Source organism: Trichomonas vaginalis, chromosome I (genome assembly GCF_026262505.1).
Source record: "Trichomonas vaginalis G3 chromosome I, whole genome shotgun sequence".
Classification (NCBI taxonomy): Eukaryota; Parabasalia; order Trichomonadida; family Trichomonadidae; genus Trichomonas; species Trichomonas vaginalis.
In genome coordinates, this window is record NC_067203.1 from 7,775,756 (window position 1) to 7,792,097 (window position 16,342).

The following is a 16,342-nucleotide window of genomic DNA, read 5'->3' on the forward strand; positions in this document are numbered from 1 at the left end:
ATTCTTTCAATTTTATAATGAGACTCTTATTCATGTATATTAAGATTTAGACTAATTTAATAAACCTTGATGCTTTCAATTTTTCAAACGCAAAAAGAAGGTTAATTTTTAATTCGCAATCATGCATAACCTTTTTGTATTAACATGATCTGTGAGTTCCATTAAACACATTGAATGTTTCAATTGTTTTCTCTTTTAAACCTATTCATGATTGAAATTGCCATTTTTTCTCAATTCAATGGAAATCAAATGTATTTCGTCATTAACGAATGCAATATAAATGCTAAATATGAGTTATAAAAGACAGCTTCTGATTTAGTTCTTCCAAATTTGATATTCTTTTTAAATAAATTATATTTAATTGATTAATGTTTGCTTATTCAGTCCCATACTCTACTTCAAGCTTGGATTTATGAATCAAAGGATTTTTTTACAACTAATATTTTTTATTGAATTCATTAGGTTTTTGAGTGTACTATTTATCCTGTTAAATCTTTATTCTAATGATATTAACTGTCCATATACAAATTATTGATCGATCAAAAATTTGGTTCATAAAAATTTTATTACAATAAATACTTAAATATTATGGATTCCCGTCTCTAAGTAAAGCTTCAATTGAAAAATTTCCTTGGTTATAATAATTTTTTATAAGAAAATAAACAATAATATTTTATAGCTTTATAGGTTTTTGGACATTCAATCGATACTCATCAATCATTCGTTGGATAGAATCAACAATCTTTGTTGCATCTTCAAGGCTTAATCCTGCATTTCTCAAAATCCGATTCTTATCAGCTTCATTTAAGTTGTTAAACATCAACAACAAATCTCCATCAACAAATTTACCTGTTCCGACTTCTTTTCCATTTCGAATCACGTTCCTCCAACTCATATTTGTTTCACAACAAATGTCGAAGCACAAAGATCTCATTGCTCTGTAAAGAGAAATTGTTTTCTCTTGGTTTTCTTTCAAATTAAATAGAGAAACAATTGACCCACTCTTTGTTGAAAAAGTAACAGGAGGGGAAGAAAATCCTGCAACAATTTCAGCGCAAACATTGAAAGAAGAATCAATTTTCATCCTGTTTTGGATGATTTTGAGTCCAAGAGCTGTTCCATCTTTTTCAAGAGCTAAAACTAAGTCATTCGATATCGCACATGCAAATTTCAGTTTCTTTGTTGTTATGTCTCTTGTTACTTCTGTCGCAATGCCATTTATCACTGAGTAAATAACACAATTCGAAAATTCATCTCCATAAATAACAAAACAGCTGTTTGGACTTGTCAAACTCGAACAGCAACTTCTTCCTGGAACTGTTGAAGTTACTTTCAACAAAACAATTTCAGGATAAACTTTATCAAAATTAGAGGTTTTTTCTTCCGAATTTTTTTGACATTTTTCTTCAGAAATTAAATTTTTGTCAGTTTTTTCTTCAGAATCTGACAATTCTAGTTTTTCAATTTCTGGGGAAATTATTGATAATAAATGGCCATGAGCAACAGCAATGAAAAGTTTGTCAACGAAACAAATTTGATGAGGTTTTCCGCTGAGAGAAATTTCAGAAATTTTCTCCAATTTCGGCGAATAAATTGTCAAAATCGAATTCGAATAAAATGAAGATAAAACAGCCAAATAATTCTTCTGGTTTATCTTTATCCATTCCATTTTACAAGGAACTTCTCCTGGTTTCAATTTAAATGGTTTCAAACGCGGCGAAATTATTTCACAATGATCTTGACTAAAAACACCGAAAACAAATGGACAATCATCATTTTCATCAAAACAGAAACAAGTGACATTTGATTCTTTGACATAATATTCAACTAAATGACTGTGATGTAAAGTTGTGTCACTTTTTAGAAATTCACAATTTTCTTCTGTCAAAAACACAAACAAATCATTAAATTTGCAGCAATCAATTGAATAATTCGCTGTCAGATATTCAACTTTGTTCTTTTCTGTAATGAAACCACTTTGATTTCCAACGATAAATGGTTTATCATCAATGATTTTGAGTTTTGAAACTAAATTATCAGTAATTTTTTCTTTCATTCTTTCTTTGTTGATTTTATAAACAGATTTTGATGTTGATAAATAAATTTCTCCATTAAATGTCAAAAGTGAAGTGATCATCTGATCAAAATCAATTTTTTCTTCTTTGAAATCAGAAAATGAAAAAATGTAAATTTTGTCACTTTTCCAATCGTTAAAAACCGCCATTTGATTATCACAATTAACACAAGAACATTCTACATCAAATACTTTTTTCTCTAGTTTTAAGGTGTTGTGATAATAAACTGTCACTTTTTTGGAATCTGCCACAACAAAATTTTCCAAATTTTTCGAAATAGAAGCGAAATAAATTTCGGAATCAAAAATTTCGTTTAAAATTGTTTCCGAATTTTTGATAAATAAAACTTGATTTTTCGTGATTTGTATGAAATCATTAATATCTTTGCCTTCTAAACAAAGTGTCCTTGAATTACAAATGATTTTTGTAAATTCATTTTGAGAGTAATTTTTGTCAAAAATAACCGTTTTGTCAAAAGTTGACAAAACAAGATTTTCACCTAAAGAAAATAAATCTGACCCATTTGTGATGTCAAATTTTGCCAAAACGGTTGTGTCAGAACCGTTTTCAATTGACCTCACTTTTCCATCTTTTGTTACGAACATGTTCCTGAGCATGCACTTAGCAGTCGAAAAAGCAGCAAAAGTGTCAAAGACGATAAGATTTTTATCGAAAAATTTCAACAAATTTGAATCTCCATTTTGAGAAATTTTGAGATAAAAATTATGTGGTAAACGAATGATTTCTGAGGCTCTTGATAGTGCAAGCTGCTTCTTCTCCATGTTCTGCATTCCTTTTATCACGGCAGTGTATGTTTGGCCGATTGCGTCCGAAATTAAACAAATTGAATCTGATATCTCGGTAAGTGTAACGATTTCTGGTATTTTTGTCTGTATGGTGGTGAATTTGTCCTCTCCTTCAATGAAAGTAACTGTTTTGTTGTGGCAAACTGCTGCTAAATATCCATGATATTTTGTAATATAAGGCATTTCTGTTTCCCCATCAAGATTGACATCAAAAACGAATGAAACATCGTTATCCGTAATCTTGAAGAATGCAACAAGTAGTCCATTTGAAAAATCACGGCCTAAAACTGCAAAATCTGTTTCATCTCCTGGAGTAGTAACAATACCGTATATTTTTGAGAATGTAATATTGACATTGAAGCTATTTTCGACAAGTTTGTTTTGGTTTAGAGTAAAAATTGTCAATGTTCTCTTTCTAGTATGCGTAATAATGCATTTTTCGGATGATGCTATAATTGGCTTGGTTTTTTCACCGATGAGACCTGATATATGAGATTTTTGGACGCATCTAAATGAATCATTTTTGATATCTATCAAATAAAAAGTTTCGTTATCGAGTAAAACGGCCAAAAATGACAAGTATACATCTTCTATAACAGATATTCGAGAAATATTACCGAAAATCTGCCTTATAACTGGTCGATTTAATTTTTCGCCTGAAAAACTAAATGTTAGTATTTCATTTCCTCGAGACATGTATACTTTCTGCTCTGTTTCAGATGCACAGCATGAAGTTATAATACTTGGTCCATGAATTGAGCAAAAAGCATAACACATTATATTTCTGTCACTTTTTTAAACAAAAAATTTTTTAGAACATTGTTTCCACAGGTAAAATCAAACTTTTACTTTATGTTATCATTTGCTTTATGATTGTAAAAGCTTTGTTAACTCAATGATATATCATTCTTCGATATTTAGACCAAATAAGGATGTCGTTTTGCAAAAGAAACATATTAAGAAGAAATAACTAACAATTTTTTCCCCTTCATCTCATATCAGGCGTCGTAACTCATAAATAACGATAGCACAAAAAAGAGTGAAGCACTATAAAATCATGAATAAATGTTTTTCGACATTCTTTTATCAAATTCTAAATTAGATTTTGGGAAATCATATACAATATTCACTTTCCTAATTAAGAGCGTAACCAATAGATATTGTTAATGTATGTCTAATTCAATATATTATGATTATGTTCAAATTCAGTAATAAATCAATATCATATTTATGGGTTCTTAGTCATTTGAAGTCTTGTAATCTTATTAATAAAACGCTTTCATGAAAGTGATTTTAATTATAAAACTAAAACAGAGATTTGATCAATATCTTCGATTTTATGGAAGCTCTTGTTCTTATTTTCAATTAATGTTATGAATAAAAACGAAGAGATAGCAGAAATTCTTATTGCAAATAGTGTGGATATCTATTCAAAAGAAGAACAGGGTGAACTGCTCTTCATTTAGCAGCCACAAATAATTACAAAAAACTAACAGAAATCATTATTGCAAATGATACTGATATTAATGCTAAAGACGAAGAAGGATCAAGAAGGAATTAACCAGATTCAGTGATTATTCCAACTATTCCGGTTTCATTGTGAGTTCCGTCGTTTAAAATTATTGATACCTTAGTCTAATTTACAATGTTGCTAGCAACAATGATTCGAAATCAATATCATATCGGAGGAATTCCCTATCCCATATTTGTTAAACAATTTTGATTGAAATAACTACGATTAACATAGCTCATATTCAACATACTGCATGTTGTAAGGTTTCGATATCATAAATTTAGAGTTTTTAATTCAAAATTATTTTTCTTATGCTATAAATGAAAATTAATAAGATCATTTTATAATTTATCGAAAAGTTAATGTTATATTATGAAAAATTCATCAAATTTTAAAGCAAATGATGGATGATGTTGAAAAAGCTTTTGCAGCTTGTGTCAAAAACAACTTAGCTGAGCTTAAAAAGTGCACTGAAACCAAATCAGTGCTGACCAAATTAGTATTATTTCGTTTCTAACATTCAGCAAAATGGAAAAAGTTTAATGACTGTTGCAATTGAAAATGATAGTTACGAATGCATGCAGTACTTAGTAGATTCTGGTATAGATCTTGAACAATGCGATAATACAGGCAAATGTCCAATTCATTTTGCAGTAATACTTAATAAGAAACAAGGCTTAATTATGCTACTACATCATGGAACAGATCCAAATATACAAGATGGTGATGGATATACTCCATTACATTGGGCAGTTCAAAAACAAAATGAAAATTTTGTTGAAATTTTGGTTGAATTCAAAGCTAACTCCAATTTCGGAGATTTTGAAGGTATAACCCCTCTTGAAATGGCAAAAGCAATGAAATTAGATAACATTTTAACAATTATGGAAAGAAGTAAAGAACCTCCTCCACAAGTAGAAACATTTTCTGGATGCTCTATATTCGGATATGTATTTGGTGGAAAAGCAGAACCACAAGTGCTTCCTTCCAAATCAAAAAAGTAAATAGTATTGTGTTTTATTTAAATCGTCAAATATTAAATACACTTTTCCTGTATTGGATTTAATCAAATATAAAAGTCACAATTAATAATCCTGATAAATAAATTTTATTACATTTTGAGTTTATAATTGAAATAATTAGAAGAATTAATGTATAAATGCTTCTTTATATAATTACAAACAATGTTTAGTGTTAGTTAATTTTCATTTAATTCTGAGTTAACAAGATTCAGTAATTGGCCTGAAAGCTCGGAAACTTCGCTTTTACTATCATTTTCATTATCTTCTAACTCATCCCAGCCATCAAATTCAACAATTTTTTCGTGAATTAGAGCTTGAACTTTGAAATCCCCGGATTTTGAAGAATTAATGCAAATGATAATGGATTTAATTGAATAAGAAATGTATTTTCTATATTGTAACTGATCTTCAAGGTATTCAATTAATTCAATATCTTCCAAAATCAATTTATTAATTTCCTGAGGTTCTAAACTGCTAAGATAGTTAAATAAAAATGTAACAAAGTGCTCTTTAACTTCAGATATAGCCTTTGTCTTGATATATTCAAATATTTCATGAAAATATTCATTAGTAATAAGTGTTTGATATAATTCAGGTATTTGATTGAACAATTCTGCTAATAGATTGAAAGATGACTTTTGTAGATCAGTAGTTCCATTAAATGTATAAAAAATAATTTGATCAAAATTAATTTCAGGAATAAAATGTTTTTGAAGCATCAAAGTTATACAATCAATTGCAAAAGTAATCAGCTCATGAACATCCTCGATAGCTTCAGATTCTGAAAGAATCGAATTAATTAAGCCAATAATTCCATGATGATGCAAAATTCCTAAGTCAAGATCATCCGGCCAGTTCTCAATCATGTAATGGAAACGACTAATTATATCAGATGCAGAATTTCCAATATCTTTTTCAATAGATTTTTCAAAAGCTTCCAAAATATCAAACGCTTGAGATGGAAAAACACCTTTCACAATACTTTCGGCAGAGTAATATGCTACTGCGCTAATTGCATCTTCTAAACGATGGCTATATTTTTATGAAGAATCAATCAAAAATCTAACTGGAATTTTCTCTAAAATATTAAAGCATACATCTTTTGAAATAGTTAAAATTAATCCAAGAGAATTAACAATCAAAATAAATGAGTCACTACTAAGTTCGCATTCAAATAATAAAAATAAAAATCCGCAAACTTCGACAAAATTATTCTCTAAAAATGCGTTTTAAAACGTATTTTTGAACTCAAGTAGCATCATGCAGGTGCTCAAAGCATTTTCTTGAATTAAAGGAAAATCATATTTGGACAACTCAAGTAATATCTGAAAAATTCCTGATTTTTGGGCGTCATCGCAAGATGTAGCTTCATAATTTTCTAAAAAACTATAAATTTCGTTCAATTTAACAATTATTTTTTCCGGTAATGTGTTTTTAAAGTATGATTCTGTTAAAAATTCTCGCAAAAATGTATCATAAGATTCTTTGTTATTAAAAAAAACAAGTTCTTGCAAAGAATCTTATTATGCATACTGGATACTAGATATTCAGTTAGATAGATTGAATTTGCTTGCATATTCTTTCCTAGTACATTTTGATGCTTTTCAATCCTTCTTCTTTATAATTCATTGACACTGTTATCTTTTTTTACTGTCTTTGACGATTTGATTATCAAAACTTATGACTCACCCAAAGATGAACGATAGAGGAGGTTTGGTCTTTAGCACACCCTTAAGTCAAAAAAAAAACTTTACAAATTTTAATGAGTCGGGGAATTGTTCTGAACTACGAATATATTGGCTCACATATCAAAGATTATATTGAAGCGGATAATCTCTTCAGTACATTCGAAGTAGAAGATATCGAATCAATCATGAAATTCGCGAATTTAACACCTGATGAGTTCAATTCTCTTCTTGCGCAATCTCATTCTGTCATTTCAGCACATGAGTTGTATACTTGCACTCGAAATGCAAATATTTCAATAAACAACTTACAAGATGCCATTTCAACACTTAAATCAGTTCAAAAGTACATGAATATGCGAATCTTCGAAGGAATTATTGGCATTTTACAACAATTACAAAAGGATCAATCCATTACAACAAATAAAATCGAAAAACTTCAAGCAGATTTAAAACAGATCCAAAAAGAAAAAGAAAACGTTGAGAAAGAGATGCAAACTCTTCACTCTCAACTAAAAGAGAAAGAAGGAAACGATTTACCAAAAGAATTTCTTTCGAAAATTTCCGAACTTAAAAATTCTGAAGATTTCGATCAAATCTACAAATTCTTTGAAGAAATTTCAGAAAAAGGAAATCAAAAAATGATGCAAAAAGCATGTGACGAAGAACTTTGGAAAAAACAAGATGATTATTATGGTAGAAATGTACTTCATGAAGCATCTTCACAAGGAAATCTGAGACTTGTTAAATCTCTCATTGAATGTGGCTGTGACAAAGAAATCAACAGTAAAAATGGTGGTACAGCTCTATACTGGGCATCAAGAGATGGTAAACTTGACGTTGTTCAATATCTTATCTCAGTTGGAGCTAATAAAGAAGCAAAGACTAATGATGGATGTACTCCACTCATTCTTGCATCATTAAATGGTTATCTTGAAGTTGTTAAATATCTTATCTCAGTTGGAGCTAATAAAGAAGCAAAGACTAATGATGGATGTACTCCACTCATTTATGCATCAATAAGTCGTCAACTTGAAGTTGTTCAATATCTTATCTCAGTTGGAGCTAATAAAGAAGCAAAGGATAATAATGGAAATACTCCACTCATTCGGGCATCAGAATATAATAAACTTGAAGTTGTTCAATATCTTATCTCAGTTGGAGCTAATAAAGAAGCAAAGGATAATAATGGAAATACTCCACTCATTTGGGCATCAAGATATGGTCATCTTGAAGTTGTTCAATATCTTATCTCAGTTAGAGCTAATAAAGAAGCAAAGGATAAATATGGATCTACTCCACTCATTTGGGCATCAATAAGTGGTCGTCTTGAAGTTGTTCAATATCTTATCTCAGTTGGAGCTAATAAAGAAGCAAAGGATAATTCTGGATATACTCCACTCATTCGGGCATCAGAATATAATAAACTTGAAGTTGTTCAATATCTTATCTCAGTTGGAGCTAATAAAGAAGCAAAGGATAATAATGGAAATACTCCACTCATTTGGGCATCAAGATATGGTCATCTTGAAGTTGTTCAATATCTTATCTCAGTTAGAGCTAATAAAGAAGCAAAGGATAAATATGGATCTACTCCACTCATTTGGGCATCAATAAGTGGTCGTCTTGAAGTTGTTCAATATCTTATCTCAGTTGGAGCTAATAAAGAAGCAAAGGATAATGAAGGAAAAACAGCACTTTATTATTCGAAAGGAGCAGTAAGAGAATATTTATTATCAATTGCAAGAAAATAATTTCTTGATATACTTGGTTATTATCTCTCAACCATTGTTGCAAAAGATAAAGTTAATATTTTTTTTTTGAATAAATTTTCACTTTCTGATATGCTATGAAAAAAATCAATATACATTTATTTTAATATCAGAAAAGTATAGCAGTCATATTAAGTACTATATAGTGATTGACATTTACTTTCTTCTGACCAAAAAATATTAACATATGGCCTTAGATTATTGGGATAGAAAGCTTGTGTGTCAAAAAAATTATGACACGGCCTTCAATTTAGATGTTTAAGGTTAATTTTCAATGACGCTTCACGCCAGTTGTCAAAAATTTGAAATAAGTTAGATGGGAGTAATTGCTGCCTTAATTTTTATTCACTAATCTATAGAGCTGATTCTTGCCATGTGATGAGTTTTTTATAAAACTCCTATTCCAATTTATTAATCATTCATATTCTTATTAAGTGTTAAAAAACCGCCGTTTGAGAGGAAAATTGAGAGCCCCGATGTATACTTTTTGACATTGTCAAAAACTTTGAAAGGACCAAAAAAATTTTAGTGTCAGAAAGTTTACAAATGTATACTTTCTGACAAACAGACTCTCAGAAAGTACTCAAACTGCGGTTTTTAATTTCCGCACTTTTTTTGGCGATCTTAAGGGTGCACCCGTATGTACGTTTATTTGAGAGGAGGAGGATTACCCTCTCAATTTTGAGGGATTCGTTAGTTTATTTTCTCGATGAATATGCAATAAAATTTGATTTTTACCTTATCAATATACTTCATATAATATACACATGTTTATGTAAAAACTTTTTCCCAAAATCCTCAGGAATTAAGGGATTTTTGAATTTTAAGAATTTAGGGTTGTACAAACTGGCACAATTTTGCGGGCCGCGTGCCAACTCCTGGCACGCGGCCAAAATCAAAAAAGTGGCCAAAAATCGGGCCTCGTGGCGTGGAAAGGGTGGAGCCCGAAGGGCGACATCCTTTCCACGCCACTCGGCCTATGACCACAATTATATAATATGCTCATTATTATTTTTTTCTTTTTCTCTTTTCTTTCTTCTTTTTTTCTAGTTTTGGAAAGGAAAAAGTAAAAAATTTAATAATTAATTTTATTACTATGAAAATATACTTTTTAGCTTATATTGTAAGCTGTGAGAGTTTTAAGTGATGGAAGATATAAATCAAATTTGAAATTCAACAAATCTTGTTATGATTAAGTTGAATATTGTACTCTAATTAAGAGTTTTCAGTTATGAACTCAGGTATTATATAATAAAAGTATAACTCAGATAATAAAGAGGTTTTTAAAATGTAGATCTGAAAATCAAACTACCATGTTTGATATGATTAAGTTGAATAATGTTATTTTATTAAATGGTTCAAATCTGTGAAATCGGCAATTACAAATTAAAGGCGTAGTTCAAAAAATTAAAGAGATTTTAAAAATTTAATATCAGAATTAAACTAAAAAAAGGATTTAGTTATTTCAGTAATTATCAGAAAAGGTTAAAAAGATAGGGTAAGTAATGAGACTTGAGTGAGATGTGAGAAATCATATGTAAATAATTAGATATCTGGTTAAGGTTGAGAGTTAAGATCTGGTTAGTAAGGTAGTAATGAGAGTTAAGATCTGGTTAGTAAGGTAGTAATGAGAGTTAAGATCTGGTTAGTAAGGTAGTAATGAGAGTTAAGATCTGGTTAGTAAGGTAGTAATGAGAGTTAAGATCTGGTTAGTAAGGTAGTAATGAGAGTTAAGATCTGGTTAGTAAGGTAGTAATGAGAGTTAAGATCTGGTTAGTAAGGTAGTAATGAGAGTTAAGATCTGGTTAGTAAGGTAGTAATGAGAGTTAAGATCTGGTTAGTAAGGTAGTAATGAGAGTTAAGATCTGGTTAGTAAGGTAGTAATGAGAGTTAAGATCTGGTTAGTAAGGTAGTAATGAGAGTTAAGATCTGGTTAGTAAGGTAGTAATGAGAGTTAAGATCTGGTTAGTAAGGTAGTAATGAGAGTTAAGATCTGGTTAGTAAGGTAGTAATGAGAGTTAAGATCTGGTTAGTAAGGTAGTAATGAGAGTTAAGATCTGGTTAGTAAGGTAGTAATGAGAGTTAAGATCTGGTTAGTAAGGTAGTAATGAGAGTTAAGATCTGGTTAGTAAGGTAGTAATGAGAGTTAAGATCTGGTTAGTAAGGTAGTAATGAGAGTTAAGATCTGGTTAGTAAGGTAGTAATGAGAGTTAAGATCTGGTTAGTAAGGTAGTAATGAGAGTTAAGATCTGGTTAGTAAGGTAGTAATGAGAGTTAAGATCTGGTTAGTAAGGTAGTAATGAGAGTTAAGATCTGGTTAGTAAGGTAGTAATGAGAGTTAAGATCTGGTTAGTAAGGTAGTAATGAGAGTTAAGATCTGGTTAGTAAGGTAGTAATGAGAGTTAAGATCTGGTTAGTAAGGTAGTAATGAGAGTTAAGATCTGGTTAGTAAGGTAGTAATGAGAGTTAAGATCTGGTTAGTAAGGTAGTAATGAGAGTTAAGATCTGGTTAGTAAGGTAGTAATGAGAGTTAAGATCTGGTTAGTAAGGTAGTAATGAGAGTTAAGATCTGGTTAGTAAGGTAGTAATGAGAGTTAAGATCTGGTTAGTAAGGTAGTAATGAGAGTTAAGATCTGGTTAGTAAGGTAGTAATGAGAGTTAAGATCTGGTTAGTAAGGTAGTAATGAGAGTTAAGATCTGGTTAGTAAGGTAGTAATGAGAGTTAAGATCTGGTTAGTAAGGTAGTAATGAGAGTTAAGATCTGGTTAGTAAGGTAGTAATGAGAGTTAAGATCTGGTTAGTAAGGTAGTAATGAGAGTTAAGATCTGGTTAGTAAGGTAGTAATGAGAGTTAAGATCTGGTTAGTAAGGTAGTAATGAGAGTTAAGATCTGGTTAGTAAGGTAGTAATGAGAGTTAAGATCTGGTTAGTAAGGTAGTAATGAGAGTTAAGATCTGGTTAGTAAGGTAGTAATGAGAGTTAAGATCTGGTTAGTAAGGTAGTAATGAGAGTTAAGATCTGGTTAGTAAGGTAGTAATGAGAGTTAAGATCTGGTTAGTAAGGTAGTAATGAGAGTTAAGATCTGGTTAGTAAGGTAGTAATGAGAGTTAAGATCTGGTTAGTAAGGTAGTAATGAGAGTTAAGATCTGGTTAGTAAGGTAGTAATGAGAGTTAAGATCTGGTTAGTAAGGTAGTAATGAGAGAAGAGAATTTGAAATTTTACAAAATACGTTTACTCATACAAAATAATTCGCATTCTTTTATAACGAATCTCAATGCCAATTAATACATAAAACAGATTTTAGCAATCAATTGTAAGATTTAGAAAGATTTTATTTATAATCTCAGCCAAATTAACAAATATTTTATTGATTTCGTAAAAAATAGCAATAAAACATAAAAATATGACATTCTATTTTTCCAAAAAAATTTCAAAAATCATTTTTTAACATGAAATTTATATTTTTTAATATTATTTTTTAAATTTTGAATTTTTTTTGGAATTTTCAAACATGTCAAAAGTCGGGATCTACAAATGTATTCTCTTTGACATAGGATAAAAACATCCTTTCTTATAATTTCATTGTAAAATAAAATTTTCTTAAATTTATTGAATCCAAACTCAACTTTGCAACATTTTATTATCATAAAAACTAAGAAACATCAGGTAAACTTCAATTTGGAGAGCTTAAAATCATATCTAAATTGAAAAATAAGGGGAAAAAAATTGTAAAAAAAATCTCATTAGATGGGGCAAAAAGTGACTTTTTTAATGTGTTTTTTTAAAAAATCGTGCCAGCTGGCCAAAAAAGGTGTGCCAGCAGGCGTGCCAGTTTGTACAACCCTATAAGAATTTTTTTCGAATTTTTTCGAAAAAAAAATATTTTCAGAACAGCCTTAACGGCTAAGATTTAGGAACAATGTTAAGTATCAAAAAGAAAGGAGGTCTGATATAGACAACATATATCGTTGAAGGTTGAAAAAATCTCTAATATTTGAGCCCAAAATTTCAAATTTTAATTTTTTGAAAAAAGAGGCCACCCGTATGTACGTTTATTTGAGAGGAGGAGGATATTTTTGAAAGGGTGAAACATTATGAATATGTTAATTATATAATAATATGTATTATTATAAAAAAGAAAAAATAAAGCACGTTAAAATTTTTCTTTCTTGATTTTTTACAAAATCTACTTAGAATTATGCAAAATATGACTAAATAATTATAAATTTCAAGTTAAATTTTAATTTTGATAAATAATTTAAATTTCAAAATATCAAGTTCAGTTCGACTATGTATGTAGTAATTCCTCAATAAAGTGCCAAAACCCTATTAAAATATATGAACATTTTCAACATTTTAATGTTTTTATTTAAAAATTTGTTGGAATATGAGCTTCAAACAATTATTATGTAAATAAAAATAATTAAATATATGTATTTATTCGTATTACAACCGTAGTAAGTCGATTCTTCCTTTCTTCTACTGAGGTTTGAATTTGATTTCGAATTGTAAAGAGATTCAAAGGGAAAATACTAGCGGATAAAAACTACCTCCATGAAAGGGTCATAATGGAGTCAAGTTGTATTTTTTGATATTTTTTGCTTTTCGAGCCTAAATAGGTAGCCAAGATAATGCCTAAAAATAAGATTCTAAATTCTGAAGTTTACATGATCCTCTCGTGTGCACCCTTAAATATATATAAAAATGTTTAAATGAAATAATAATAAAAAAAATATTTATCAATAGAAATTAAATTTTCGAATTGACTTAGAAAATTAAACAATAACTATAGGATTTAAAGATAGTTATTAAATCTTAATAAATTTGGAAGCAATGAAGTAAAGGCAAGCCAAAATAACAAGAACAAGGAAAATATCAATGCAGCAGTTAGAGCAACCGCCAACTTTTTCAAGGAGAGCGTTAACTCTTTCATTTGTAGACTCAAGCTTTGCATCGACTTTATCCATTTTCTCATCGACTTCATCTGTCATTCTACCGAGGATTTCGTATTCATCGTGAAGCTGGTTTGCGATATGAACGAGAGCAGACGTTCCTTCCACGAGTTGGTCTAATTTTTGGTCGATTTCTTGCTCGTTTTTATTGATTTGTAATCTCCAGTCTTCAATACCAGCGATTTCTTCGTATTCTGATTCTGTTGGTGATGGTACGAAATGAGCAAGTTGTGGAGTTGCTGTGTCATCAAAATTAGCGCCTTTCAAAAGAGCACGTTTCTTTGGATCATCCTTTGCACTGACGAATGAGTGACCTTTAGCCCAACGTTCACATTCATCAATTCTAGCATCGCAAAGATCACAAAGTTTCTTACGATTTTGTAAACCTTCGCTAGTTTTGTTTTTCTTTCGAAGTTGCTCTTCTTGGTCAGCAACCATCTGTCTAAGTTGATCAACTTTATTACGCATTTCTTTAATCTTATTACGGATTTGAGATGTTTGTTTTACAATTTCAGCTTTTTGATCACGTGTACCAATGGCTTCTGCAAATTCATCACGAGCTTTGATATCTAAACGGGTTTGGCGTTCCATTTCACAAATTTCGTTCTTAAGTTTAGTAAATTCATCTAATTCCTCATCGCCTTCCCCATCTTTCTTACCATCTGCCGATCCGGTGGCTTTTGCCATCTCCTTGGCTCTGTTCAGTAACTTTTCAAGTTCCGCCATTCAATACTTTTTTTAGTATCTTTTTCAATTGACTTTTTGAAGAAAAAAAAATTTTCGGTGAAATTTTGCATCTACACTTTAGATTACAAATGTTAATAAAAATAACCGTTGCACAATGATATACATATCTCTTTCATGATGCTTGAAAATATGAACATAATACAAAGAACATTGATATTTTTAACAAGGAATGTCACTAATTCATGCGTTAGACATAGAAATAGCTTGATAATTTACTAGTTTATATGTGTTCTAGATATTATTAAACAATAAATGATACTCATTGAAATTTCTTCATATCTATCCGTTTATTAATGGAATCATCAAAATTGTTCTATATTTGTGTTACATTATTGATTATATGCACAACCGAATCGGAAAAAGTACTTATCTTTGTGTTGAATAATTGGATCAAGAATCAAGAAACGATTTTTGACATGTAAATAGAAAAATGTAAATTGTCAAAAAAACATCTGTCCACTTATTAAAAAAATGCCTATTCGTATGAGGCCAATGAAAGCAACAGATCTGATTCACCTTCAACAGGCGAATCTCAACTGCCTTGCAGAGAACTACCAGCTCTGGTTTTGGATTTATCACCAATTAAGCTGCCCACAAGTATCTCATGTCGCCACAAATTCAAAGGGTAAGATTGTTGGTTATGTTCTTGGCAAACTTGATGAAGATATGAACAAGAACTTCATGAAAACAAAAGAATATTATGGTGGTCTGACGTCTGTTGCAGTATTTAACTCCTACAGAAAACTCGGAATTGCTACAAAGTTAATTGTTTACACTCATCGTGCATTTCGTCAGAATTTCAAGACTACGCATATCAATCTTAATGTTCGCGAAACCAATCGGGCTGGACACAAATTGTACAAAGATACACTAGGATATAAGTTCAGGTTCGAAGAAAAAGGCTATTATGCAGATGGAGAAACAGGATTCACTTTAACTTATACATTCCCTGGTGAAGCAGAGCCCAAACCGATGCATAATAAGTAGTTAAATATAGCAAATAAGTTTTACTGAATAAAAATTAATTTTTGTTTGACTAGATAATCAAACATCATAATCCATACAAAATCAAATATTTCTATTTTGTCCAGAATCATTTTACTCTATATTAAGCATTTTTTAAAGTTTGCAATTGCACCATGTAAAAGAAGAATTAAAGAAACTTTGAATTCATTAGGATAAAATTTCTACGGAATTTAATGTAAATATCCTTAATGCAATGCTAGATTAAACATCGAACTATCAAACATCATATTGGTATCTAGTGAAATTTTGATTAGGATGATGCAAATTAGTTAATTGTTGTCACTTTTTCAAAAAAAGAAATTAGAATCAAATGAAATATGGAGGTATAATTACTTTTATAGTAATCAATGACTAGAAAGTATAGAGAATATAAGAAGTGACACTGAATAAGCATTCATATCTATTCATATTAATCTTCAAAATGAATGTTATGTTACCTTTATTTTCGATCTAATCTGATATGATTACATTTTTAATCAATAATTACGGGCGTGAAGCATTTCTTGACTTCATGAATTTTAAATTTAATCTTATCTATATTAGGAAACTGAAGAAGAAAAATAATTGAGAAAAAAAAAATAGAATTGAAGTTTAGAGTTAGATAAAAAAGTTAATCTTTTTACTGGCTGTTATCTGTTCTTATGTTATCGAAGAGCTTTTTCCCTGTCAAACCTTGAAGAAGACTTGCTATAGTTGGTATGAACAGTTTTGATGGCAGATAAATAGCGATCGTCTTAGAATTAT

At 30.0% G+C, this 16,342-nt stretch overlaps 6 protein-coding genes across 6 annotated transcripts, besides 2 other annotated features; 3 read left to right on the forward strand and 3 right to left on the reverse strand.

The window, feature by feature from the left end:
• Positions 1 to 493: 493 nt before the first annotated feature.
• Positions 494 to 3,649, reverse strand: TVAGG3_0948230 (uncharacterized protein; the record flags this gene model as incomplete). The annotated part of the gene is made up of 1 exon (XM_001321376.1): positions 674 to 3,577. The coding sequence occupies one exon, from the start codon at positions 3,575 to 3,577 to the stop codon at positions 674 to 676; it is 2,904 nt and encodes a 967-aa protein (XP_001321411.1).
• A 1,269-nt stretch (positions 3,650 to 4,918) lies between these two features.
• TVAGG3_0948240 (aspartic-type endopeptidase protein) lies at positions 4,919 to 5,461 on the forward strand (the record flags this gene model as incomplete). The annotated part of the gene is made up of 1 exon (XM_001321375.1): positions 5,078 to 5,398. One exon carries the CDS (start codon positions 5,078 to 5,080, stop codon positions 5,396 to 5,398), a length of 321 nt encoding a protein of 106 aa, XP_001321410.1.
• Positions 5,462 to 5,556: 95 nt separating this feature from the next.
• Positions 5,557 to 6,384, reverse strand: TVAGG3_0948250 (armadillo (ARM) repeat-containing protein family; the record flags this gene model as incomplete). The annotated part of the gene is made up of 1 exon (XM_001321374.2): positions 5,867 to 6,282. A coding segment is annotated over one exon (416 nt), but the record flags the coding sequence as incomplete, so codon positions are not given.
• Positions 6,385 to 7,178: 794 nt separating this feature from the next.
• On the forward strand, positions 7,179 to 8,989 carry TVAGG3_0948260 (ankyrin repeat protein family; the record flags this gene model as incomplete). Its single annotated transcript, XM_001321373.1, has 1 exon — positions 7,179 to 8,855. One exon carries the CDS (start codon positions 7,179 to 7,181, stop codon positions 8,853 to 8,855), a length of 1,677 nt encoding a protein of 558 aa, XP_001321408.1.
• Positions 8,990 to 9,105: 116 nt separating this feature from the next.
• Positions 9,106 to 9,207: a mobile genetic element.
• A 3,512-nt stretch (positions 9,208 to 12,719) lies between these two features.
• Positions 12,720 to 13,561: a mobile genetic element.
• A 120-nt stretch (positions 13,562 to 13,681) lies between these two features.
• TVAGG3_0948290 (SNARE fusion complex family) lies at positions 13,682 to 14,551 on the reverse strand (the record flags this gene model as incomplete). Its single annotated transcript, XM_001321372.1, has 1 exon — positions 13,682 to 14,551. The coding sequence occupies one exon, from the start codon at positions 14,549 to 14,551 to the stop codon at positions 13,682 to 13,684; it is 870 nt and encodes a 289-aa protein (XP_001321407.1).
• A 478-nt stretch (positions 14,552 to 15,029) lies between these two features.
• Positions 15,030 to 15,887, forward strand: TVAGG3_0948300 (N-terminal peptidyl-glutamic acid acetylation; the record flags this gene model as incomplete). Its single annotated transcript, XM_001321371.1, has 1 exon — positions 15,044 to 15,559. One exon carries the CDS (start codon positions 15,044 to 15,046, stop codon positions 15,557 to 15,559), a length of 516 nt encoding a protein of 171 aa, XP_001321406.1.
• Positions 15,888 to 16,342: the final 455 nt, after the last annotated feature.